Source organism: Petaurus breviceps, unplaced genomic scaffold (assembly GCF_028583685.1).
Source record: "Petaurus breviceps papuanus isolate PSGF00001 unplaced genomic scaffold, PetGlider_PUasm1.0 79, whole genome shotgun sequence".
Classification (NCBI taxonomy): domain Eukaryota; kingdom Metazoa; phylum Chordata; class Mammalia; order Diprotodontia; family Petauridae; genus Petaurus; species Petaurus breviceps.
Window position 1 is genome coordinate 13,864,684 of NW_027186523.1, and position 27,883 is coordinate 13,892,566.

The 27,883-nt window shown below is 38.6% G+C and overlaps 1 protein-coding gene across 40 annotated transcripts in view; it reads left to right on the top strand.

Annotated features, from left to right (window-relative positions):
• Positions 1-27,883, top strand: part of LOC138175830 (CUGBP Elav-like family member 2) — a 696,702-nt gene that overhangs the window by 621,983 nt on the left and 46,836 nt on the right. For all 40 annotated transcript variants that reach the window (XM_069106367.1, XM_069106368.1, XM_069106336.1 and 37 more), the window contains 3 exons: positions 3,235-3,393; positions 7,559-7,622; positions 17,186-17,320. In XM_069106367.1, the coding sequence (XP_068962468.1) occupies positions 3,235-3,393; positions 7,559-7,622; positions 17,186-17,320 (358 nt within the window). The remainder of the gene's footprint in view (positions 1-3,234; positions 3,394-7,558; positions 7,623-17,185; positions 17,321-27,883) is intronic.

The window sequence follows — 27,883 nt, forward strand, 5'->3', positions numbered from 1 at the left end:
TATGGGGGGGGGAGTTGGGGGTTTTGTTTGTTCTTGCAATGCTGGGTCTCCCAAAGCATGCTGGGAACCAAGTGATCATCATGCGTCACATCTTTCGGGCAGTTTTATAATGAGTGAAAAGGTGGGTGGAAAATTGGAAAAGAAGTATGCATGATGTTGTCACTAACTGTCTCCTGTACTTTTCTGAGTAACAACATTAGCATTGCAAAAGCTATTATTGTCTTTTTCAAACATTCCATTTAACTTTGAAATTCCTACCATATCTTATATAATCTATGTGTTCTCCTTCCAATGCAATGCATTTTTAAAGACATCCCCTCCCCTTCCTAAAGGCAGTCTTACCAGAGAGTCAGCCATGATAGGAAATAATGAATTGAAATATCTAGGAATCTGAGTGTGCCCAAGGTAGTCACATATGTACACATCTCTAAGAGGAGGTAGCTTCAGTCTTTTTCAATCCATATTTTTGGAAGGAAATGTAGGACAGTCTTATTTTCTGCTAGATTTTACTTTGGACAAAAAAGAAAAGTGTTAATGAAAATGGCTTTACATGTATTATTTTCCTTGTGGTGTTTTGTTTTTGTTTTTTTTGTTTTTTTTTTTTTTTCAAAAAAAAAAAGGTAAGATGATGGCCTTCACTCAAATCGGCCTCACCTTAGAGAATTTTTCAATTGAAAAAAGAGCTTTCTTCTACTTCAAAGTAATAGAAAAGAGGGGGAAAAATGCCCCACCCCTTACTACATTCACCTTTAATTAGTGCCAAAAGTGATAGGCTGTAAAGAATGAGATCAAGTGAGCTTTCTAAGGCTCCCTATAAAGGCTATCAAGATTATATAAAAAGGGAGACTGAGAGCCAGCTGCAAGACTAAGGAAAGAGTAGACTTCCACTCTAAAAAGAATATGGGTGTTGTAGAGAAGGGATGGGGAGGGGGGAAACATGCATTGTTTATAGTGACATTCAGGAGTAATTCATATCCCTTTCTTAGTAGTATCCACCTTATCAAAAAAGATTAAATTTTGAGAGTTAATATTTAACCTTATAGGGAACTTTAAATAAAGGGGGCTATAAATAAGCACTGTAGCTTATTTTTTCAGTTCCAAAAATCGACTTTTAAAATGGAAATTATGCATTAGGAAATCAGGTTTCGGTCAGGGAACCAAAGTTATTTTTTTTTATTTCATTATTTTCAGTACTTTGCCACGCATCATTGACTAAGATGTATTTTCAAAGTGAGATCCGAACTCACAATGATGAGGACATTAATGCTTAAAAAGAATGAGTCCTAGGAAATTATTAATTTCTGTATTGTGTGTTCTCCCTCCCTTCCCCCTCACCCCTCTTTGTTTTAGCAAGTCATTTTAAAAGCCACGATCACTGGTCTACTTTTTTGCTTATAGGTCATTTTTGTAGTATTTAAAAAAGGAAAACAACAACAGACTTAGCATTAGAAGGAGATGCTCCAGTTTGTTATGGAACAAATCTGACACAGCAGGAGCATCCCTATTCCCATACCAAACCACTTTGCTGTATAATTTCCATGTTCAGAATGTTTTGAAAGTGACAAAGTGGTGAAGTATGGAGGAGATGACAAAAAATGAGTTATAGATTAAAAAATGGTGGCGATATTGTTTTTATGTAATTTACTGACATTCAGCATTCTTAACTGTGATTCAGGATTCTTGGGCTGAGTGATGATTTGCTAGAAGCAGAACATTGCAAGAGCCACCTCATTTTTCTTACATTTTCCTCAAATTCCATACTGTTCTTTGAAAGAGAAATGAGTACCCCACGTGTACTAACTACGATATCAAGCTGCAAACCAGTATCCACTCAAGGTGATCCGAAAAGGGAATTTAAGTTTGTTTTCTGAGGAGGAAAAGGGGAAAACTCATTTTTAAAAATTTTGAGGAGAGAGAAGGAGAGATCTATTACCAAAAAAACTGCTTTACTTAATGGCTTGAATGGAATTTCTTCTTTTTACTTTAAGCAAGATGAAATATTTAATTTTGATGGAATGTGCAGGCTAACTAAAGACAGGAGAAATGGAAGAATGTAGCCCTGCTGACTATTTTCCAAACTGCTAATTTTTAAAAAGATGATCAAGAAGGAACAAAATATCTCAAGCATGAGATGGTATTGTTGTATTTTCCTTGATGCTTTTATCAAATGTAAAATCATATTAGGATGTTCTCTAACTTAATATCCCTATTCCTTTCAAAATCTCTTTTATTACAGTAGAGAAATAGAACTCTACTGAAGAAATTCCTAGAATGGTGGGATGTGCTTAGAAAAGAAGGGGAAAATCTATTGTTTCTCCTACTGCATGAAATGTAGTTGACTAAGAATCTATCTTTTTTGTGTTTCAGCTCTGGTGATGGCAATTAGGGTGGATATGATATGGTAAGGGGAGGAAAGGTTTTATGGCCATCAGCAAGCTATTTTGTATAAAAAGAGAAGTCACATGTTCCTGCTCTTTCAATAGTTCTTTCCTCCATTTACACATTCCTAAAATGAAAACCACATCCCTTTGCCACTGCTCTCTGGATCTGGTGACTGTCAGGATCCTAGTACTCAAAAATTCATGACCCTAAACACGTAAAAATGGCCTGATCTTCAGTGATCAACCTGTCAATGTGTTGCTACTTTGATGTACTTAGAATAAAATCCTTTTAATTCTAAAATACACACACAAATGGGGAGCTAAGAATTAATTAAATGCATGAGAGATTTTTTCATTCTTGTTACAATTCCACCTCTTAATTTTGTCCTTGGTTGATTTGTGGGAATCATTTGATAATCAATCAACTTTTACTAAGCACCTACTATGTGCCCCACACTGTAATATAGAAACATACGAAGAGATGAGGCCATCTGTAAGACTCTAAGTCAGGAAACTTAATTAAAGAACGCTGATAAGGTCTGTTGTCTCTGAGAGTCCTGAAAAAGGCTAACGACAGAGAGAGACAGACAGAGACAGCATTCAATAAAGAGAGAAAAAGAATCCATCCCACAGTTCTGGAAGAAACTTGGGCATGAGCTCTATTAAGTTCCAGTTAGTGTTGGGGCCTCAGGAAGATTCCAGCCCAGCCCATCCACTGTAACTCAGGTTAGAGAGATCCCAGATCCCTCTACTCAAGGAGCAGTAACTCTGTAGTAGTATCTACCTGAGGAGTAGCAACTGTGTCCCTCTGTAGCATAACTTCCTCTTCATTTTCCAATGTGTCCAACCACAGGGCTGTTCTTCACCTATTGTGGTGAAGTTTGCTGACACCCAGAAGGACAAAGAACAAAGGCGTCTTCAACAGCAGTTGGCACAACAGATGCAACAGCTCAATACTGCCACTTGGGGGAACCTGACAGGCCTGGGTGGACTCACCCCACAGTACCTGGCGGTAAGTGCACAGAAGCATGGTCTCTCGACATCGCAAGTCCTTCAACCCCTCCATGTACTTTAAGATTGCTTTTTTTCTCCTCTTGGTCACTCCAAGAAGTTTGGAGGGGGAGTCTTGTTCATATTTTGTACCCAAAACAATTGTCCAATTCTTGATAGATTGTTAAAGCTCTTAAACTGGGCACCATGGTACTTTTAAATCATTGGCACAAGAGTCGGCTCATGTATTATATAGGTGAGGCAGTATCTCTGAGCTTCTTAGAATCTGAATGGGCCTTAAATTCTAACCTTACTTGCCTCATTCAGGAATTACTTCTACAGCATCCCAAATAAGGAAGCCTTCCAGCTTGGGCTTGAACCTTTATTTCCCTGAAAGCTCACTACCTCACAAAGAAATAAATCATTCCATTTGTAAGACAGCTCTTCTGACTATAAAGTTACTTTATTGAGTCGAGTCAATAAGCCTGCTTTTTGTCAGGGATGCAAAAGAAAGACCCTGCTCGAAAGTTTCCAGCTTGTCTACAAAGATGGCGTGACTTTGTCCAGCGCCATGTTAAAAATCGGCGGGCAGCCAGGTGGAGCAATGGGGTGGAGAGAGCACTGGGACTGGAATCAGGAAGACTTGTCTTCATGAGTTTGAATCTGGCCAAAAACACTTACTAGCTGTGTGACGCTGGGCAAGTCACTTAACGCTGTTTGCCTCAGTTCTTCATCTATAAAATGAGCTGGAGAAGGAAATGGCAAAAAGCTGCATTGTCTGAAACAGTTTCCCTCCAACACCCTTGTCAGGTAGTACAAATATTATAATCAGTGTTTTGCATATGAGGAAACAGAAGTTGAGATTGTCAGTTGCCCAAGGTTAGCCACCTAGTGTCAGAGGCAGGATTTGAATTCCCATCTTCCTTTCCATTAAACCATCCTGTCTTTCAGTTTTTAAAATTTAACAGAGTGGGATGGAACAAGACCCAATTCCTGACCACTAGAAGCTTATATTCTATTGTAATAGAATAAGTGCAGTTGAAAAGTTCAAAGTACCATTAGAAATTTGAGGAGGAAGAGATCATGAGTGGGTGAAGGACAGCAGGGAAGGTTTCCAAGAGAAGCTGCCTCATGAGTTAAACTTTGAATAAGGGCAGAGCAGGGACAGCTAGATGGTGCAGTGCATAGAGTGCCAGGCCTGGAGTCAGAAAGCCTCATCTTCCTGAGTTCAAATCCAGCCTCAAATACTACTAGCTGTGTGACCCTGGATAAGTCACTTAACCCTTTTTGCCTCAGTTATCTCATCTGTAAAATGAGGGGGAGAAGGAAATGGCAAACCACTCCAATGTCTTTGCCAAGAAAACCTCAAATGGGGTCGGACATGACTGAACAATAGCAACAGAGATGGTAATGAAGGCTAGGGAATAATGTGGTAAAAGGTACAAGGACAAGGGAATATAAAATGAATGAGTAGTCCAGTTTGAAACAAATGGCATAAGATAAGTCATGAAAGATAGGTTAGGCTCAAATTGTAGAGGGCCTTGATTGTCAGGCTAAGGATGTTACATGTCATTGTGTACATAATGAAGAGTTATAGTATTTTTAATGGAAAAGTATGAGCAAGATTGCACAGGCAAAAATGTGAAGAATAGATTAGGGAACAGGGTTTAAAATTTCAAAGGAGATCATCTAGTCTGTCTTCTTCCACAGAGTAAGAAATTCAGGCCCAAAGAAGTTAAATACACTTGCCTAGTATACCATGAGAAATAATTAACATTTGGGATTCCATTGAGGAGATACATGAAATCCTGTTCTCAAAGGTTGCTTCCCTATAAGGTAGAGGGATTCTTAAGGTGGCATCCATTGGTAGATTTCAAGGGGTCTATGAACTTAGATGGGGGAAAAAATGCATCTTTTATTTTCACTACCTTTAACAGAATCTTAGTGTTTCCTTCAATTATGCATATAGGCAACAAACATTCTGAGAAGGGGTTTATAGGCTTCAACAAGCTTCAACAAGAGGTCTACAGCACAAAACACAAGAATCCCTGCTGTCAGGTTTCCCCAACATGCAGGAGCTTTACAGCATGACAGAGTGCCTTTGATTACCTTGATCAGCATCACACAAATTCTCAATTATAACATAGTTTTGATTATATCTTTAAAGCATTTATAGATAAATACATAGATAGAGTATACAAACACATTTTTGTGACCTTAGGCACATCATTTTTCTTTCCTAGGCTTTGTTTTCCTCATCTGAAAAATTGGGGGGGGAGGGAGGGAGTGATTTCAGTGATCTCTCAGGGCCTTTCCATATCAAAAACTATAGATTAGATTGATGGTATATCTGTATATTATTGGAACTTTTAAATAAAATGTGGCAGTTCTTGATACATATTCAACTTAAAAATTATGTCTCAAGAAACTGTAAGTATCCAAACTTCACCCAGGGGATATTAGTTCTCTATAGTATGTTTTACAGAGCTCTAAGTAAAATCCTGGAAAATATTTTTAAATGTTCAGTTGATTTTATGGCCCACCAAATACACCAGAATCATAAGTTTAAAATTACTGAATTGAGTGAATCTGTGGTTATTTCTAGGTATAAATTTTTTTAACTTAAAAGGATAGGAATAATCTTTCATATATGCTTAGGCTTCATATACATATAAAACACATAAACTGTGTTTACCTTGCATCCACCATTTTTAGGTAAACTGATAAATGGAGCAAACAATTGATTTTAATGATTGTTTTAAATCACTAAAGTTCATCTATATTTGTTCTAGATTGGTCAAATCAACCAGTACTTTAGGCATGACATGAACAGAACCCCACACACAAACATGCATGTGTGTATGTATACACATATATGTGTCTATATACATATATACTGTGTATATACATATGCATCATTGTATGTATCTGTAGCTTCTTCTATGGGGGCAAGGGAAAATTAATCATTTGTAAAAACTCTCCAGAAACCTCTGGAGGCTTCCTCACAGATACATTATGTTATTTGCAAAGATTCTGAGATATTTATAATCCATTGCTTCGGGCACAGAAGCAACTTCTCCAGAGTTCTGACCAATAAAATGGGCTTTACTATATACCACTAGAGGCCACTGATTTTAAAAGTATGACCCATAGAACCAGGTAATATGGTATGGTGGGGAAAGCACCAACTTTGGAGCCAAGGAACTTGGCTTCAGATTCTGGCTATCAACCAATGTTGGACTAGGCTCCAGGCTTCTGTTTCCTCACCTTTGATCAGTTAAAGGGTTGGATCATCTGTGCCTATGGTCTCTTTCAGCTCTTAAGTTCTCTGACACAGTTTCTTTGTGTGCATGTGTCTGTGTGTAGCTGGTCTGTACAGGTGCTTTTCTAGTGACCCATTAACCAGCAAATCTGTCTTCACAGAGTGACAGAGGAATCTAAACTGGGAGGGAAGATGAGGGGATTAGGGGAATGGACCTTGATTGACAGAGATGAGTTATGGTAACTACTAGACTATAGAGAGTTATAATTAGTCACGCTATGTTGATTTCAATAGATTTAACACCTGGTTGTTAAAAAGAGTAAATTGATTAATTGTTTTAAAGCAGCCATGTTATTGAGTTTCCCCAGTGTCAGTGTGTTTCTTAATAGAGATTAGACATTAATATGGATTTACCGTACCGACTCCAGGGACCAGCAGTCCATCAATAGGCAACAATAGACAAATATGTAAGAGTAAAGGAAACTGCATATGTACATACTCAGTTTCAATTGGAAGGCGCTTAGTGCCAAACTCTGTGGCTCCATATTTGGGGGGCAGGGTGTCATAAAGAGTCAGACATCACTGAAATGACTCAGCAACAACAACAACAAAATTTTTCTTGTTGCGGGGAGCGAAGTGGCACAGTGGGGAGGATGCTGGGCCTGGAATCAGAAAGATTCATCTTCCTGTCTTCAAATCTGGCCCCAGATACTTACTAGCTGTATGACCCTGGGGAAGTCACTTAACCCTGTTTGCCTTAGTTTCCTCATCTGTAAAATGAGTTGGAGAAGGAAATGGCAATTTTTGCTCCAGTATCTTTGTCAAGAAAACACCAACTGGGGTCATGAAGAGTTGGATGTGACTGAAACAACAAACAACAGCTTTTCTTGTATTATTTTTATGACCATGTATTCTTCACTTGCAGCTTCTGCAACAGGCAACCTCCTCCAGTAACCTGGGTGCATTCAGTGGCATTCAGCAAATGGCTGGTAAGTCAAAAAACATGCCTTGACTTCTAGTAATATGGTAATTTCTGAGACCCTGTGGGATCTTAATCATTAATGGTCTTTAGATTAGAGAAGAGGACAGAGCAAGCAAGCTGAGAGATGAAATAGAGAAAAACATTTGATTTGTTACCAGTCAGGATATCAGTTTGATGTAATGGAAAGAATGCTAGATTTAGACAAGGAAATCAGAATTGATTTCAGCATTCACTAGCTCTCTGACCACAGGCAAGTCCATGACTATCTCTGAGCCTCAGTGTCTTTATCTGTATGGAGCAGATTTCTGGGAGCCCACTGATGAAAGGGACCCCAGTGACAACATGGAAAATTGAGATAATCACATTTGCCTCCCCTTGCCTTCTCCACAGGGTTGTAAGGAAAGTGCTTTGTAAACTTTGAAGCACCATAGAAATCTTCACTATTATTAGGCACTTAAATTGGGACCTGCTTTGGGGTTGATCTCACCTCGGGCATTTAAATCTCAAATTCATTACGGTCACAAATTGGGAAGTCTCCTTAGTTGTATCCTCTACCAGCAGCAACGAAGCAACTTTAGGATTACGGAGGGATTTCCAACAAGATTTCTATATCCTGACAGCCAAATTAATGACAGCCCTCCAACATTTTAATAATAGGCAGTCAATAAAAATGTTCTGACCTTCTTAATGAAAGCCAAGATTACAGACCTACCTTTGATACAAGTTTGCAATCCCTTGATAACCACAGACAATTAACTAGATGCCTTTTTGGACTCCAGTACCCGGGTTGACAGAATTGTGCAACAGAAGCTTTTATCTCGAAGTATAATCTTTGGTCTCTAGAAAATCAAAGTGTGACTGTATTTGAAAGCTAGCTCGCTGAAGGATTTCTTTTGGTAATGAGCTGTGCCGGTACTAACTGAGGTGTAGTGATTAGTAAAAGGTCACTCCCACTGTGTGACCTTCCATGCTGATATCCTAACTTAACGTGACGCCAACGAAGGCAGTGTGGGCAATAAATCAGAACACCAATGCCCATTACACCTGCCGCGAAAAGCAGTTAGAAAGCTTTTTCCTTGTTTGATTTCAAAAGGGGCGGGGGAGAGAGATGACAGAATTTGGTATGTGAAAAGCAGATTCAGTTTATTTTAATCATGGACACAGAGAATCAATGAAACAAGACCTAAATGCCCTGAATAAAAGGCCAAGCTTTTTTATCCATCATTACCCTCCTCCCCACCCCAGGAAAAAAAAAAAAAAAAACCCCTTTTTCCTTCATTTCTTTTTCTCCTTCCTCAAAAAAAAAAAAAATCGTGTCTTTGGCCTCAGCCTGTTTCACTTTGAATGAATCTTGAAAGACTTTTAATGAGTATAGATGGGTTTCTCCCCATCAGTGTTCAATTCCAGCATGCCATGATTGCAGTAGCATCACAGACGAATATTAATTTGTTGTCTGACCATCTAAATTGGCCTGTGGATGACAATATTGCTGAATGAATCTCCGTTCCTGAAACCTGCCAGCTCAGTCTACACTCTCTATTGCATTATTTCTGCTCTTAGCATTTGAGCCATCAGAAAAACATATCTTAATGTGATGAAATGAACAAGAGTCATTCAGTAGCATCCTTGTCCTGCAGCTTGGGAACTTGGCCTTGGAGCCCAAAATCATATTTAATATCGAATATCTTTTTAGTTCTGTTGAGTGGACTAGAGAGGCGACAGGAGAACACGTGAGGGGAGTTTTCCAACATAGGAGGGCACGTGATCCAGAGCATAGGTCAGGTGTGTTGTTGCTGCTATTAGCGTGGTTAGTTTTCCTCCAATAGCCTGGCTCTTCCTAGGTCCAATGTTAGGGGTTTTCCTGGTGGGATGACCTGGTGCTTCCGCTGCCACACTTGAATTATGCAGAGAAGGTCACTGGGTCCTGACGCTCCTGCCAAGGGTGTTATTTCCTATGGGTCCAATGGCATGTCATTCTGCATTAGGATGCTGTGCTCCTCTACCTCGCCAACTACAGGTCAGATCATTAGCACTTGCATGCCTCATGTGCTCATTTAAATACTGCGTTTGTCTAGAGGAGTTATTCCATAAGGCAATTCCTTCACTTCATGCCCAGGCTGCTGAGCAGATGGTTAATTTAATGCCACTCTGTGTTTGCTCTGGGCCTTCCAGAATATGCCTTTCTTGAACCTCAAACATCTTAAATTCAATAAACTGAATCTCAATAGGCTGTGAAATCAAATGCAGTACAGTCGTCAATCAGCTCTCATCATTCTATACTTTCCAAATGGTGCGAAAGGGGCTGTAGGTGCTACAGCTCTGCTCAGTTGTTTCTACTAAGAGAAGGGTCATCCTTCCCACAAAGGATTACAGAGTGAGCATCTTCTTGAATATTGTAAGTGTTGGTGTTTTGGTCCTTGCTTTCTAATAAGAGAAAGTTGGACATGTTCCAACTCCTAGCATCCTCTTAAAAAGCTGCAAAGTGAGGTATAATTCTTTACTTTGCCTCTAAAGATAAACCAGTCCTTGGAGGTCAGTCTTGTGGGTTAGTGATGACTGTAGCAAGAGAGACACAGGTTCTCTCCCAGACTTGGTACTTCATTGTGTATTGGGCTTAATACAGCTGCTCAGGTGGCTTCTCTTCAGAGCTCAGATTTAACTGTCGGGGCACTATTAAGACATACTGATGTCTGATGAATAACATTGTGGAAACAAGGCACACCTAGGTCACAGTACCAGGCACCTGGAAGAGCAAGCAACTGAGCAATGAGTAAGCACCTAGTATTTGCCCACCACTGTGCCAGGCACTGGGGGTATAAACACAAAGAATGAAACAATACCAATGCACAAAGGGCTTACATTCTAACAGAGACAAGTGCATCTGTTAGGAATATACAAAATAATTATGAAAAGAATAAATCTAAATAAATACAATGTAATTATGTATAAAGTAATTTGTGGGAGAGAGAAGTACCAGTGGAGGGAACCAAAGAAAGTGGTGCTTTGGAAGAGACAGAGGCTTTGCGGCACAGGCAGGAAAGGCGTAAAACAATCCCCACTCTCAAAGAATATAACTGCAGTCTCTCATGTGAGACAGCCAGTACATAAATAAATGAAAACATGTATCAGTATAAATAGGATAAATACAAAAGGAATCAATTCAAATAAATATAAGGTTGTTAAGGAAGAGAAATATATATTGATTATTGATACATGATGGCAAGGGGGCATATATGTTCAGTTCAATTCAGTAAGCACCTACATAATGGAATGCAATGTATAAAATTTAAGGGGTCGGTTCAGCCAGGAGAATTTCAGCAAAGAAAGTAAAATGTCTTTTTTGAAGCCAACAGTATTTTTGTTATATGCAAGCTTTCATGTCGGAATGGTGTATCTTTCAGGAGACTGAAAGGTTTATAAGCAAGGTGTAAAATGCTTAGTTCCTCTGCAGTAAAGCACTTTGCTGTTTGGGTAGAAAATAAAATCATAGAAAGAAGAAAATAATTTTTAAATGACAAGACACTAAGTAATTGTATCAATAAAAATCAAGAGACATGAGATATGTTTTTCCCTCAATCTCATTATTGCCCTTTCTATTCATAATTAACTTTAAACCTCCATTATTGTTTGGTGAAAAGGGGAACATATATTAAATATAGAACCTAAAAGTAGAAAATGGGCTGAAATCAAATCTTTGTGAACCAAAAGCTTTTAGGTACTTTTATTTATTAGTTTTATATTTCTTTTGAGGTATTCTTTTTGCCCCCTCACAAAACAAAACTTGCTACAAACTCTCCCATTTCTCAAGCAGCTTTGATGTCTGGTTTATTGGAATTTCTGAAACCTCGAAAAGCTCCCTGCTTGTGATGTCTGGCTAAGATTCTGGGGAGGCAGGGATTTGATTTTATCTCTGACTTTTCTGTTGCTTAATTTCTTTATAACATGTTTTATCTCATGGGAAAGTGTTAGGAACATGCTATATAAGTATTAAAAAAAAAACACGAATATGCCATTTCATGCCAACCTGTGTGATCTTGGATAAATCACTCCAGTCTGGGGCCTCTGTTTCTTCCTAAATAAAATGAGAGTAAGGATACTAATAACTTCTGAGGTCTCTCCTAGATCTAAATCTGTGCTCCTGTCATCTCCCTGGGTCACTCTTTCCTCTCCTGTTAATGGGAGAGTTGACCTGAATCCCTTCCCATGACCATAGCTTGTGCCACCCCTTCCCGGCCTCAGGCTACCACACCCAGCCTACCTGTCTCTATGCCACCCTTCTAACCAAACCCCAAACCTGGGCTGATCTGATTCAGCATTTTCAGGTGATTTTGCAGCTAACCATCAACTGAGGCCTGGTAAACTAAACTGCAGTGAAGCTGGCCCGAAGCAAAGTACCAAGTTGTCTGTCTATTATGTGAGTCACAACCTTGGCCATATTTGGGCTCCAGTACTGCTCCTAGGAAATAGAAGGCCAGAAATGTTGATGGGAAAGCTGCATCCACCAAACTCTGGAAACCAACTCGAAATGTATGAACTTGAGGCAGGTTGGGAGGTGGAGGGGCTAAGGAGAAGAAACTTGTTAAATGAATAACAGCGATTCTGGAGCTATCAGTAAAGAGAAGGATACTTGGTAAAGCAGAAAAGGTCTTCCCTCAGCAGTAAGCATCCTTTGATATAGCAGTTCCCAAACTTTTTTATCTTAGGACCTATGTATGCTCTTAAATAATATTGAGCTGCCCCCTCCCAAGAGCTTTTGTTTATGTGGGGGTATACCTATAGATGTTTACTGTATTAAAAATGGAATCATCTTAGTATTACTATGAAAATAATTTTGACCTCACGAACTCCTTGAAAAGGTCTCAGAGACCTGCAGGGGTCTGCAGACCACACTTTACTCTAGAATGAGGGGAATTAAAGACTCAAAAAAATTTCATGATGAGAAAACTTGATTTTTTTTTAAAAGAAAATAGCAAACTTCCTCAAACAAGATAAAAGTAAGTATCGGTTCTCCAAAAGGAATGTAGCAGTATAACAAGTTGAGAAAAGAAGGAAATGGGGGTGGGAAGGGAGTGGAAGAGAGAAAAGACACAATATTCCGCCCTGATCTGAGAGGCTTACGGCTGGGGACAGTACCCAAAGTGACAAAGTAGAATCTTGGACTCACTTATCCCCCTGTTTTACAGAACTTTATCTGTGACAGTCCAATACTACAGAAATTTCCTACCAATGTACTAATAGGCCTTATGAGAATGTTCTATAACCACCCATCTGTCACTTTTTAACAGACCTGATTGGCAAGCACTTGTAACAACTGACATCTGTTCTTCCTTATTGATATGCAGATTTATGGTAATTGCTATGAACAATAAGACACAAAATTACCTAAGGTGAACATTAAATTAAATTTTCATGCCCTTCTCCTTATAAATAATTTTTAAAAAAAAAACTTTAAGTTTCAACCAAGAATAATGTGCAACTGTTTTTGTACCTAATTTCATTGTTTCGTAAAGGGTTTCCTCCTCCTCCATTTGCCAAATAACTAAAGAAAAACTGAACTCCTTTATTACTTTTTGCCAAATTGATATCAGCACTCAGGTGAAATTCATTATAACGTTTTAACCTGCAAGATCTGATTTTTTTTAATCCATTTTTCTTTTCTAATATTGTCAACTTCCTAAGAACCGTAGCAATTTCTTGCTCAGAAGGCGGAAAGGATACTGTCTCTCATTTTAAAAAGGTGCTCTTCCCAGGATGAGCATACTTTCAGGAATTATTTTTGTTTCTTTCTCCTGGAAAGAGAGTCATTTGCTGTATGGGCTTCCACAGCCATAGTGACTACCACTCCGTGTGTGGTGTTCAGAATTTTTGTGTAGCAGTAGTTGAGAGACAGAAAGTGTTACTGGTAGAAAGTAAGTAGAAAGTAAACTGCCAAGGAAGGAGGTTAAAGGGTAGGAAAGGAACAGGAATGGACCCTGCATATACATATGTACGTTTTAGAGAGCTGGAAAGGACACTACTCCAAAGGAAATAATGGCAGCAGTTATCTATTGTGAGGCTGTTTGACTACTTGTGGCACCTTCCCCCACCCTAAGATTGAATCTTTTCTACAGAGAGATAATTCAGATTTAGTAAGTAAAGGGGAGCTGCTTTCTCAGTCCCTGAAGAGGGAACAGTGGAGATTCTGAGACTGTTGGTACAAAAGAAATAGATAATGTGGTGAAATAGAGAAGAATGATTTACTTAAGGAGGATGACCTACTTAGACATGAGGAATGAGAATATAGAATGATGTCATTCAACCTGGAAAGCTTTCTTAGATGATTTTTCTTGTACTTTTTACAAAATTTTCTTTCCTTGAGGAATTCCTCCCTCCTTTCCTCTCTCTCTCTTTCTCTCTCTCTCTCTCTCTCTCTCTCTCAGAGTCCATCTTGTCCAACCCTCGTTCCCTCCCTCTCCCTCCCCCCCCCCCACTCCGGCTCACTCTCTGTCTCTGTCTCTCTCCTTCTCTCCTCATTCCTGGCACTCAAAAAATTGCTTGAAAAATTATACAAAATGAGAAAGACTTGGGTAAGATGGTAAGAGAAGCCCAGGCCTGTCAGAACTCTAGAACACTGGGGTATATGGATTCTTTTCATATACCTTTTCAGAGTATGTCTGATAGAAAGAACTAAGAAGTCAGTCAGAGGACAGAGCACTGGACTCAGCATCTGGATATCTCAGGTCTCATTTTCCTAATCTAGAAAATTAGGAGATTGGACTAGATTGCTTCTAAGGTTCCTTCTATTTTAGGGAATAAGATCTCAGTGCTCTGAATTTTTTGTCATAAGCTTAGAGGAGACAAATTTATTAATTATACAAGCATGATTAGAGCAGCAGGGAGAGAGACAGAGAGAGAGGTGCATGTGGAAGAGAGAGAGAATAAGAATACACCAAGGACATTTTATTCCCCTTTCTTGAAATTCTTTTTGACCCAAAGCATTTTTACTTACATTTTTGTAACAATTATGAATCTTAAGATAAACTTCCAGAGTCTAGATCAAAACAAGTACAGAGTTCGATCTTGGGATTTGCTTCACCATCCAGAACTGTAGAAATGTTAATATTGGAAGGCGTACCCCAGTCTTCCTGGGGCCATTCAGTCCAGTCAAGGGTAGAGAAAAAGATACTGCTTTTGATTGTTTTAACAAAAAGAATGTTCCTGTTCTTAGATTGACTGTCACCTTAATCTATTCTGAACTTGAAGTTTCTCTTTAGAAATAGTGATAGGCTTTTGACCAGGATCAAATAACAGGACTTCAGAACAGTATATCGCCTCTTAGGAATTTGATTAAGTATTGATATTTTCAGTAAGGTGAATCCAAATGGACTCTAGACAGAAAGAATGACATATTTTACTTGAAGGGAAAAACTCAGAAATCTCAGTTCGTATGATTCTATTATCCCCATTATATAGAGAGAAGAAACTGAGGCTCAGATTGAGAGGGTCCAAAAATCCTTTTGGTACATCTATATTCACAAAGAGAGACCCTAATGCATCTGCTATCAGGAAGTGCAGGTAACCTTGAGGGAAAAAATGAGTAATGGTACTACTTGTACCTTTCACTTAAGATTCTTACCCAGTGATAAAAGGCTTTGGACTCAGAGCTAATACATTTTAATTTTCATGGATGGATAGAGAAAATGTAGGGAAGAATGAAGGGACTATATTTCTGTCCTTCCCCCACTCTCTGAATCCAGAATATCCAGGTTTTAACATATAGATGGTCACTTATCTTACTTTGTATAAACTCACTAAGAGCTCTAGCAACTTCTGCACATTTTCCCCCATTTTGTTCTCCTATACTCATCTCTTTGACATGTTGTACCAGAAAGTTCAGCTAAGACTACAGGTAACTGGGAACTGACTAGCATGGACTAATGAGTGGTGTGGAACCTGCCAGTGAACCAAGTAAAGGGATTTATGCTAGTCTTGAGACACAGAATAAGGGAAGGTACTATTTTTCTTTTGTTCTTGGCCCAAGGACTATATCTTACAGATCTTCAGTGGCACTGATTGTATCTCTCCTTTCTCTCCCTCCATCCCTGCCCCAACCCCAAATGCCCAAGTCAATGCTATGCTGTCAGAGTTCAACATTGGAAGAAATCTAGCCATAACAGCATAACCAGTATGGAGAAGGGTTAATATGTGTGTTAATATGAGAATGTTGAAAAGTTCAAATCCATGACCTCTAATAGCAGGGGTTCATGCAGGGGTTAGAGAAGGAAGTTAATATCACTACCTTGAGAAAGTAGAAAAGACCTTAAGTAGTGTTAGGGAGGTAAATGCGGTAGCGTTTTATGCATAAGTGACTGATTTGTCTTTGTACGATGAAGATGAGGACCGGATTCCATCATTTCATGGACCATTTGGCCTCACTCTGTCTTACAGAGTGTATTTATAATCTTACACCATAGGCTTACACATGCATCCTGTTAGTCCCATGAGCTCTCCAGATTAGGTTGAAAACACCTTTGTGCAAAGTATTTATTCGTCTACATATAACTGAAGGTAACCCTAGAAACTTACCCAAGATTAAAATGTAAAGCAAATAGAACTGGCATCCCCCTCTTAATGCAGTAAAAGTGAAAATAGCCCTCACTTAGGAGACTGTGAGTTCTAGATCTGCCACTTACTAATGACATAATCACAAGCAAATAACTTCTGATCTCTGAGCCTCAGTTTCTTCCTATGTAAGATGCAAATAATAATATCACACAGTATTGTTGTTGCTGTTTTTTTCCTAGGTAGCATATTAGGTAGACTTACAGACTTGGACCCAAGAATAACTGAGTTCAAATCCAGTCTCAGACATTTACTAGCTATTTACTAGTGTAAACATTTACTAGTGTGACCCTGGGCAAGTTCCATAACCCTTTTTGTACCTGTTTCTTTAGCTATAAAATAAAAATAATAATGGCATCTATTTCACAAGGTTGTCATGAGGATAAAATGAACCATACATTGCTTTTCAATCTTTAAAGTGCTATATGAATGTTAGTTACTATTGTTATTTCTGTCCCAGAAGTGAAGATACTCACTCAGCAATATCCTATAAGCAGGTCAGTGAGGATGAGGGATGAGGCTATAACATGTGAAAGAGAAGCTCTAGTAGTTGGGGCAAACATGAATGGCCGTGATCTATGGAAAGGAGTCACATTTGTATAGCGCTTCAAAGTTTTCAAAGGCCTTTCCTCTAATCAACTTCATGGAAGGGAACTTCAGGAACCAGGGACAGATCAGGTAACATCTCCAATGAAAAGATTAGAGAGCTCTGGCAATATTAATTAGGAAGGAAGGAAGGAAGGAAGGAAGGAAGGAAGGAAGGAAGGAAGGAAGAAAGAAAGAAAGAAAGAAAGAAAGAAAGAAAGAAAGAAAGAAAGAAAGAAAGAAAGAAAGAAAGAAAGAAAGAAAGAAAAGACAGAGAGAGAGAGGGAGATGGTCTCTCCCCTTGTCTCTTCCTCTTGCCCAAAGAAGTTGAATCTCTCTTAACCATAAGTGTCTTGCTAACACTATTTTTTGTTCTCCACACAGGCATGAACGCTTTACAGTTACAGAATCTGGCAACATTAGCTGCTGCTGCGGCTGCTGCCCAAACCTCAGCTACTACCACCAATGCAAACCCTCTCTCCACAACAAGTAGTGCCCTGGGAGCCCTCACGAGTCCTGGTAAGAGAAATCCCTCTAATTCCAAATTTTTGCAAGGAAAAGAGCCACCACATGTCCAAAAACAAATGTTGCCCACTCACTTATCCCAGGATGAGCATTTCTGGTGGATAGCTAAGAAACCACATGGGAAAGGAACGCTATGTTTTCTTTTGTTTTAAGAAAAAAGTTTGTTGGGTTTTTTCCCAAAAAAATCTTAAAGAGGGAAGTATACACAGGAAAGAGAGGTCCAAAGCTTATAAATTCAAAGATTCACAGTATTAGCTGGCACCCAGAGTCCAAAAGAGTATTGTCTGACATTGCCCCAAGGTACTTTTATAAAACATACTATTCTTCCTGTAAATCCTCGCCCTCCCCACCCCCCCAAGCTTTGTTTAAATTCCATTTATTTTTTTGGAGATTGAATTATTGATCAACTATATTAGGTTCTTCTTAAATTTACCTCAACTGTCTCTTCTTTCTGTCTTTAAAATTCCATGCACAGATTCCAATGGGCATACTTTTCAGTGTATTGGAGAATTTTTTAAGAAAAAAATCATTTCTTATGTCCTTATTCTGTTGTAAGGCCTCAATTCATTCTAATGTGATTCCCACTCCAGCCCGACCTTCCGGGTTTGTTGTAGCAAAGTTTATTGTGGAAGAATAAAAGAGCAATGCACTTCAAGTTAGACCTCCAAATTCAAATCCAGATTCTGCCACAGTGATTGTGGCCATATCCTTTAACCTCTCTGAGCCTCAGTTTCCTATCTCTGTAATGGGGATAATAGGATCATGGGAGCTTAGATTTCTGAGCTAACAGGGATATTTTTTAAAAAGAAAGAAAGAAAAACCTAAAAACTTGATTTAGCAACTTATTCAAGGAACCCAAATACTTGCACTATCCATCTACAAGAGTTAGTGAGTGTAAAACTTCATAAACATTAAAGCACTATAGAAATATACTCAAATGCATCTTTGTAAGTTTTTTTTTTCCCTCAAAAACTTTGCTCATTTATCATAAAAGGAAATGCCCTTTTTCTCACTTCCTGGCTATTTACCAGTTATATGCTGACATAGCCAATGCTCAGACACAGGAGTTTACATAAATATGCAAAAAGTTCTCACTTTTCCCCTTCCTGAATTTTCTAGACCTTTAAGTGTGGCTTCACCCCTTTTTGTGCCCAGAATAGCAACCCAGTGTTAAGACAGGGCTGACAGGATCATGCCGTGAGTGATTCCTTTTAAAAAGGAGACAAATTTTTTTAAACCCTCTTCTGACTGTTGAGTTAACTGTTTTAGTCATCCCAGCATGCTTTATTTCAATCTGTAGCATCCTTGGGAACAGAAGACCCTGGCCTATTTATTGCCTGAGGTTCAAGAGAATCAGAATCAATACTAAAAGACTGCCACAGTTCTTTAAAGATTAAGAATCACCAGTGTAGATACTATATTCTAGTTCAAGGCATCTTTAGGAGCCTTCTAAGTCTTCTATGACCTGAGATACCCCTTTCTAAGGCCATTTTCTTTTGCTCATTTCACTCCACAGCATAAGGTAGTTATTGTCCAAAAGGGATGATACTTAAATATTTTGTGACCTGACCTAACAACTTTCCTATCAAAAAGTACTGAATTGGAAAAGGATTTTGATGGTAGTTGTGTTTGTTTGAACATATCTCTTTTTCCTGAGACGACAGAAAAAGGAAAATGTTCTTCCTTCCTTCTCTTCTCCATTAACTGAAAAACCACCCTGGTAAAGTATCCTTCAATTTAACCTCGAAGTAATTTTTCTATCCTTCTGTGTATTCTGTTAACTGGAGTATTATTGTAAGTGATTTTTTTTTTCTCTCTTTTGTGTAGGAAAGCCCTACATAATAGCTGAAAGTATTTCCCATTAAAACTGAGCTATAGTAGCAGAAACAATTTAAATCTGCATTTCAATTATTTTTCTTAAGTGTAACTAAAAAATGTGGTGTTTAAGTGAATGTAAATTGTTTGTCTAATTTCCATCAGGGGCCAAGTCAAAGCCCCAGAAAATGTGGTTGGATCTCCAGTGAGTCCAGGAGATTTTATATAAAATATTCCACTTTGAAACAGCTCTTCAGGTTAATGCCATTATTTATTTTAAAAAACAAATAAACAGAGCTAAATACTTTACCATTAAGATGACCCAGTGGAACTGTTAAATGGCATTGCGACCTCTTTTTTTTTTTTAAGTCCCCCTGAGGATTCTGTAGTTTTAAATCTGTTACTGGGTTTTGGTTTTTTTTTTTTTTAATACCACTTCTTAAGCTGCAGCCAAATTCATCCAGAAAGGAAAGGGACAATGCAATCCCCCAAACTATTAATTTTTTTTATAATTGTAAATTTATAATTTCAATTTTGCATGCCCAGGAAAAGTCTCCCTAAAGCACTATTATAAATGATTTTAAACAGCCTTTGCTTAAAAAACATGAAAGATTAAGCTTTCATTTTTGTAAAAATCCCCTCAGGCAATAAATAGGTTCTTTTGTCTCATGGCCTTGAAATAAAAATTTAAATTGTTTAAATTGCCCATGGTTAGAGTAACTGTTTCATGCAATTATCAGATGGTAGTGAATAAAACTGAAAATTAAATCATGAAAGAATAAAAACCAGGTAAATGCACATTATGCCTTTCATGAGTTTCTCACAGGTCTTTTGAAGCTTCCTTAATCAACTTTCTTGTCTTATAGTTTGATATGATAATTGTTTCCTTTATTTACATTAATCTCTCCTATTTCATTAATTAATTCTTTGGTCATTTTTTTTCTTACCCAAATTTGAACTTGTTTTTGAGGAATGGGTTGCTGGGATTCAATATTTAAAAAAAAAAAACAATTGTATAAGTGTTGTTACACCTGAGAGAAGAAATAATGATCAGTTACCGATCTATGCTTAGGGGGATGGTGTGAAGATTAGTAGGTGTGTTTTCCTAAAGCATTTTGAGAGCTATGAATGACAGCAGTGTTGCAACCACATCTGAGTATATTTCTTTGGGATCTTTTGCTGGGCATGGTGCCTGTAAATCTCCTCTGCTGCTGACAAGGCTGAGACTGGTGGGTCACTTGAGTTTGGGAGCTCTGAGCTGTGATGGACTAAGTCAATAGAATGTCCACGTCAAGTCTGGGACCAGTATGGTGAGCCTCTGAGAAAGAGGAGCTACCAGACTGCCTAAGTAGGAGAACTGGCCCAGGTCAAAGCTCCCACACTCATCAACAATGGGATGGGGGTCTAGGAATGACTGTTTATACTTCCAGCCCAGGAGAGGTAGGGAAACCAAGTCTCAAAAAAGGGGGAGGGGGAAATTTTCAGTCTATATCATTTATGGTTGCATCTAGTATATTGCCTCTTCCTGGTGAGCTTTCTCTCTTTTTTATTTTTTTTAATTTAATTTAATTTAATTTTTTGCTTTTTTTTTTTTTGGAGGGAGGAAGGTAGGGCAGTTGGGGTTAAGTGACTTGCCCAAGGATACAGGGCGAGTAAGTAAGTGTTAAGTGTCTGAGCCATATTTGAACTCAGGTTCTCCTGACTCCAGGGCCAGTGTTCTCTTCATAGCGCCACCTAGCTGCCCCTTCCTTCTTTTTTAAAATAAGGGTGCTTTAAAGTTCCTCATTTACCTCTCTGGGTTGAGATTCAATGAGGTATACACAAGACTCATAAATAATTTCTTTGGATGGTAGAAGGCACTTTACTATGTGGGGGTGATATTTTTTCCAGGGTTTGTGCATGTGAAGTACTTAACTTTTCAAATAGCTTTAACATAACTGTAGGTAATACTTCCCCCCCTCCCCACCAGCTTTATAGTATTCTCTGCCTCTTTGAGATGCTTCCTGTATGTCAGTTTTCAAGTAAATGGTTAGAGTTCCTTTCCAGCTATCCGAGCTTAGAAAACAAAGACTGAATGTGATTTAATGCCAGTCAAACCTACCATAGCAATGGCAAATGAGTGATTTCAACTTATAGATTTTATGCATACATATGCAGTTTCACAGTTTAGTGGGGGGGGGGGGACCAACAGTGAGCTTAGCAACAAAATAAGCAATAGAAAACCGTTATCTACAGAAGAAATCATCCTGTAACCTTCACATTTTGGAGTTTCTTGCTTGCCATTCTTATATCTTATTATCATTCATACTTATTCATTCATCACCCTTTATTTTATCTATTTATATTCTCTGGGTAAACTCATAAGTATCAAGAGACACTCACTCTATAAGAAGGGAGGTGATTCATTTACCAAAAAGCCATTTGTCTCTATTGCCTTGTAAGGGGAGGGGGAGAGAGACTGGGTAAAGAAGTTGAATAATTTCCTGACCAGGTTTAGGCATATCAGCTTGCCCAGTGCAAATAATTGTGACAAGCAAGGAACAAAGAAAGTTGATTCTCTCTTATTTTTTTCCCCTGGGAAACCAAAGGACCATAAATTGGTGTTGGAATGACCTTAGGAGTCATCTCATTCAACTCCTTTATTTTACAGATAAACCAAGACCCAGAAAGATTAAGTAATTTTGCCTAAGGTCGCACAGTTAGTAAGTGGCAGAGCTGGGATTTGAACCCAATTTATTTTTTACTCCAAATCCAGTACTCCTTTCATTGTACCATGATGTCTTGGTTCTCAGCAGCTAGGCAGCACATTGGATAAAGCACTGGGCTCTAGCATTGGGTCTGGAAGACCCAACTTCAAATTTGGACTCAAGACACTTACTAGCTCTACAACCCTGGAAAAGTCACTTAACCTCTGTCTGCCTTAGTTGTTTCTTCTTCTTCTTTCTTCTTCTTCTTTCTTCTTCTTCTTGTTCTTCTTGTTCTTGTTCTTCTTCTTCTTCTTCTTCTTCTTCTTCTTCTTCTTCTTCTTCTTCTTCTTCTTCTTCTTCTTCTTCTTCTTCTTTCTTCTTTTGCCTATTGGAGGACAATTGGGGTTAAGTACCTTGGCCAAGGTTACACGGCTAGTTTTTGTTTTGTTTTGTTTTTTTTGGGGGGGGGGGTGCGGGAAGTGTCTGAGGCTAAAACCAAACTCGGGTCCTCCTGACTCTGGGGCCAGCACTTTACTCACTGCGCCACCTAGCCTCCCCTGCCTTAGTTTCTTCAACTGTAAAATGGGGATCATAATAGCATATGCCTCCCAGAGCCTTTATGAGGATCAAATGAAATACTAATTATAAAATACTTAGCCTGGTGTCTGGCACACAGTCACTTAATAAATGTGTATTCCTTTTCTCCATTCTTCCTTATTTATTTATTGCTTTTTTTTGAAGGACAATTGGGGTTAAGTAATTTGCCCAAGGTTACACAGCTAGGTTTTTTTTGGTGTATGTGTGGGTGTCCTCAGGTCCTCCTGACTCTGGGCCGGTGCTTTACTCACTGCGCCACCTAGCCACCCTGCACTCTTCCTCATTTAATACAATAGAAATGCCATAACTAGAGAGTTTGTGGAATCTCAGTTCTTGTAACAGATATTTACTGAGTGCCTACTGTAACATTGAGGGAGATACAAAGATAAAAAAAAATGTAGTTTCTGTACTGAGGGCACTTATGAAGAAAGAAGAAGCATTGAGTTGGGTCTGGAAGGATGGAAAGAAAAAGAGATAATCAGGAAGGTATTCTAGATATGCAAGACTATATGGACAAATGTATGGAGGTTTATAAGCATGGGAAATGATCCAGAAACTAGATAATCCAGTGTGACTAGAATATGAAGCATGGAGATGACATAAGTAATTTGAGCTAAGTCAAGAAAGATGGGTTGAAACCAGATTGTGGATAACTTTGAATGACAGTTTAAGGAATCTGAATTTTATTTAATGGACATTAGAGAACCACTGATGATAACTGCCACGATCAGAACCGTTCATTAACGAGATGAATCTAGCAGTAGCCTGTAGGAGAAAAAGGATTGGGGAGAGATTGTAGGAAGTTAGAAAAGTGTGGAATTATCCAGGCAAGATCCCAAGGTGTTCAGCTGTATAGTACAATGCCATGAGTGCTCAATCCTACCTTTGACTCTTACTGGCTACATTAGCATGGGCAGCCATTTAACCTCTTCTGTTATTGTTCAGTTGTTTCAATCGTGTCTGGCTCTTTGTGACCCCATTTGGGACTCTCGTGGCAGAGACAATGGAGTAGTTTGCCATTTCTTTCTCCAGTTCATTTTACAGATGAAGAACTGAGATAAACAGGGTTAAGTGACTTGCCCAGGGTCACACAGCTAGTAAGTATCTGAGGCCAGATTTGAATTCAGGAAGATGACTTAGCCTGACTCTAGGCCTGGCCCTCTGTCCACTGCACTACCTAGCTGTCAAAACCTCCCAGCCTCTGTTTAGTCATTTGTTTAATAAAAGTAATATAGTTATGGTACTTAGTTCATGGAATTGTCATGGGTGTCAAATGAGATCATATATGTAAAGCACTTTGCAAACTACAAAATATGTCTAAATGTCAGTGTTAAGTGAGAAGTAGACCTGATTGAAATCAGCATTCCCTAAATATACTTTCCAGCCCTGTGATTATCATATTTATTCAGTAATGTACTAGACTCTTTCCATATTGCTGTTTGAGAATTACATGAGATGAATATCTCAAAATGAGATTCTTTGGGAACACGACAACAACGGGCCTTTATAGAATGCTCTAAGTTCAGCAAAATACTTGCCCAGGGTGACACAGTTAATAAATGTCTATGGTCAAATTCAAACTCAGGTCTTCCTGACGCCAGGCCTGGCACTCTATCCACTGCACCACCTAGCCACCCTGACCCTACCAGTAAGTGTCATAATAATTTTCCCTATTTTGCAGAAAAAGTTAAAAGGACACGTAGCTAGTACATCTGCAAGGTAGGATTTGAACTCTGCTCTTCCTTACTCTGCATTCAGTCCTTTCTCTATTCACCCCAAATTGCTATCTATAACCAAATTCCTGAGATGAAGCTTAAAATGAACCCCCTTTCCATCCTAATTTTCTGTAGGAAGCAATTATCTAAAAAAAAAATTCAGAGTAAGGCCAATCACAAGATATTATTTATCAAAGGTGTTGTAGCAAATCCTCAATTGTCAAAATGTGGGAGTTTTCTTGCGAGCTAGAGAGGACTCCGTGGCAGTTAGTGTTCACAGAGAAATTTTTAACAGCTGCCTCTTTTTTATACCCCAGGTCAGTTCAGTACATATTTCTGCAGTCAGCAGTTCAAATCTGTCATAGTGACACTCTGTTACAGGCCAGTACACCCACCTCTCTGTCTTTTATTTGGTTCCCAGATGACCCCAAAATAACCATCACTTGTAGGTGGATAGGCTAGGCTGACAGCTTTCTTCAGAATGAATCAATACAGATCCACGTTTGAATGTATCTTGTGAAGGTTGACTAGCAAACTACTTTGGTGCCATTCTGTAGAATAAGTGGTATTCTCTCCACTTGGATCAACTGAAAGGACCATTTCATTTTTAAAAGAATCACCTGCTCTCAAATATGGAATTTTGAGATGTGCCTTATCTGTTAGTATTACCCTGTGAGTGAAGCAAGGCCACATTTTGCTTCACAAAATATTCTTAATCTGCAAAAGCAGTCATCTCAATGATGCAAGCTATTTAATTTGTGGTTTATTCAACTTGTGGTCCCCATTCTCTCCCTTACCCACCTTTTTGGGGTTTTTTGTTTTTGTTTTTCAATGCATAGTTGTCAAGAAGGGAAATGAAATTCTCTCTTTTCTTCTTCCCTAGCCACTCTTATAAGCCCTTGGGGGGAGGGGCAGAATAAAAGGCAAGTGTTAAAATGAGGTGTCGTGATTATCTGTGGATTTGAATTAGCCTTGCTGTCATATTGCCACAGATAAAAGAGACTTGACAGCATGTTACTTGCAAGTGAGCTGTCTTTCTCAGCATTTTCTGCTTCCTCTCCAGAAGTGGTATCCAAGTGTGTCTCTTACTACAATCACTTTGGGGGTCACATGAAAGATTTATTGCTGTGACATTTCACTTTCTGTTAACCAACATTAACAGAGCTAACAGTAAATAACCTTTACTATAAGTGAAATCCTAGGATGAGGAAAATAATCCCCAAGCCCATCCAATGACCCACTTACTTAAAGCAATATTTGAAATAACTTAATTCCAGCTTGGCAAAATAAATCAGACATCCCCTGGGAATTTGCTGTAATGAAGTCTGGCTTGTATGCCTACTTTCTTATAAAAGTTTTCACATTTTGTTTATTTCTAACATTAAAAAAAAACCATTTTATTAGTTAGATCTAGACAAGAAGGCAGTCTATCTTTCTTTTTCGATTTAGAGTTTCACAATCTTCTCCTAGAGGAAGAAGAACAAGAAGCCCCTGGCTCTGGTGTACCTGTAGGGTAAAATTTAGTGGAACAAAAAGTTGTGTTTGGTACTGTCCAGAGTGAATCTCTCACTTCTACATTGTGGTTTCCCAGAGAAAGCATATAAATATGAGGGCCCAGTATACAGTAATTTTTTGGTATTTCGGGACTGAAAAGAACCATTTATGAAAAAGGAATTCTTCCTTTGTTTAAAGGGAAAAGACAAGCAATCTTCCTTTCTAATAAGTGGCCTTTTTTTTAATATAAAGGATATTATCCTGTTTTTGAGATACTGTGAATTTTTTTAAAAGCTACCAAAACAATAATAAAAAAAATTTTTAAAGAACCCTTCCCCCTGTCCCAGATGAATTCTGATACTTGTACAGAATAGGAGGCTTAAGGTGGCAATACTCTTGGTATTTGCTTCTTGGAAGAGCCAGGATAGAAGTTTGAGAAAATCAGAAGTTGGCTGGTCCAAATAGTAGCACAGCTGATTCTCTAATTCATTACAGTTTCCTGGTCTGCCAAAGGGGCATCAGTCCCTGCCAACAGCATGGCTTCCGAATGCTAGATGAGCGGCCTCAAATGGTTTATGAGACGCCCCTGACCTAGAACAGACTGGAGTCCTTAATAGTCCTGAACTAATTTAAAGCTTAATAAAGCTGCGCACCTGAGGGGGCAGAGATATTTATGGCTCATCACTCCACTTGCTTTATGCAAGTAAATTCTGCCTCTGCCCTGAGCTATGATTATTGCAGTCCTTTGGGGCAGAATACCCTGCCATGCATTCTGAAGCCAGGACTTCGGTCAATGCTTTGTTCCTTTGTTTTTTGGTAGGATTTAAAAAACAAGACAAAACTATTCTAGTTGATTTATTCTTCCTTTCATTTCTTTTGTTTTATTCTTTCAATGAGAGTAGTAGCTAGGATACAATTATTTTTCACTAACACTACTTAAATATCTTTTCTGGGTTTGTTTGTTTTTTTTGGATGTACAGTTGAGTAAATCTACAGAATATTTACTCACTATATGTTCATGTTGCTTGCATAGGTCTCAAAATAAATCCCTCAACTAGAAGGTGTCCCATGTGGGACACCCTACATAGTACATAACTACCATGTTTCATAACAATATCTGAAAATTTTTCTTATCATCTCATCTTCAGTATATATTTTTCTTAGCATCATCTTCAAAATGCATTTTTTAATGAAATGCCCAGTTCAGCTAGGTAATATACCCAGAGTATGCCATTAACCTGCTCCCTATTCTCCAGAGGCTCCCTTTGTAAGGTAAATGCTGACACAGACATGCCATTCAAAACATATAAGCAGTCGAATCTGGGCTTTAAATTCCTGTATAATTGGACAGTAAGATATTTGGATCATACATCAAATTGGCTTAGAGGGGAGGAAAAGGTAAGTGCATACCTGGAATGGAAATGAAGAAGAGTCTCAGGAGTACCGAAGGGAAGCCACCCATTACTCTCTGGTGAAGCTGATAAGGGTTCAGGCAGCCTGACTTCCAATAGCCATTCTCCTTTGTATTCATTCTAATGCAATGAGCAGGAGTCAGGAGACTGTGTGATCTTGGGTAAGTCATTTCATCTGTAATTCCATTTTCACATTTGTGAAATGAGATCAATCCTCTGCTCCCTGGGCCCTCTTCACTGAGACATTTTTGGAATTTCCAAGTTCCTTAGAAAAATACTAGAATTCTCTTTAAACAGAGAAATTACAGTTACCATTATTATTAGAAAAGTAATCTTGACTGTAACTGTTACATAGAGGGGATTTATTTTTTGTTCAGATATAGGACAAACCAGATGGCCTTTGATATTCTGTGATTCTATTAAAGTACAAGATAGGATTATTTTTGGATTAAGGCATGGATCCTGACCTCTACCCCCCCTAAAAATATACATACACAAGGAAACCAAAAGAGTTCAAACAGAACCATGTATAGTGAGAGGAAAGGTAGGCAGCTGCCTAGGGTAAAACACTTTCATGGTAGGGATAAGAGGAAACATAAGACACTTATTAAAAAATAGTAGGTTTTTTAAAATAAATGTACATATTTTTAATGCCAGAAAATTCTTCTCTCCATGACATATAGGTATTTATCACCTGATAAGTACACTGGCTCCTTACATATGACATGCTATCTCCTCTCTCCATGCCTTTGCCCTGGCTGTACCTCATGCCTGGAATGCTCTCCCTCCTCATGTCAACCTCTTAGTTTCCCTGACTTACTTTAAGATTCATCTCAA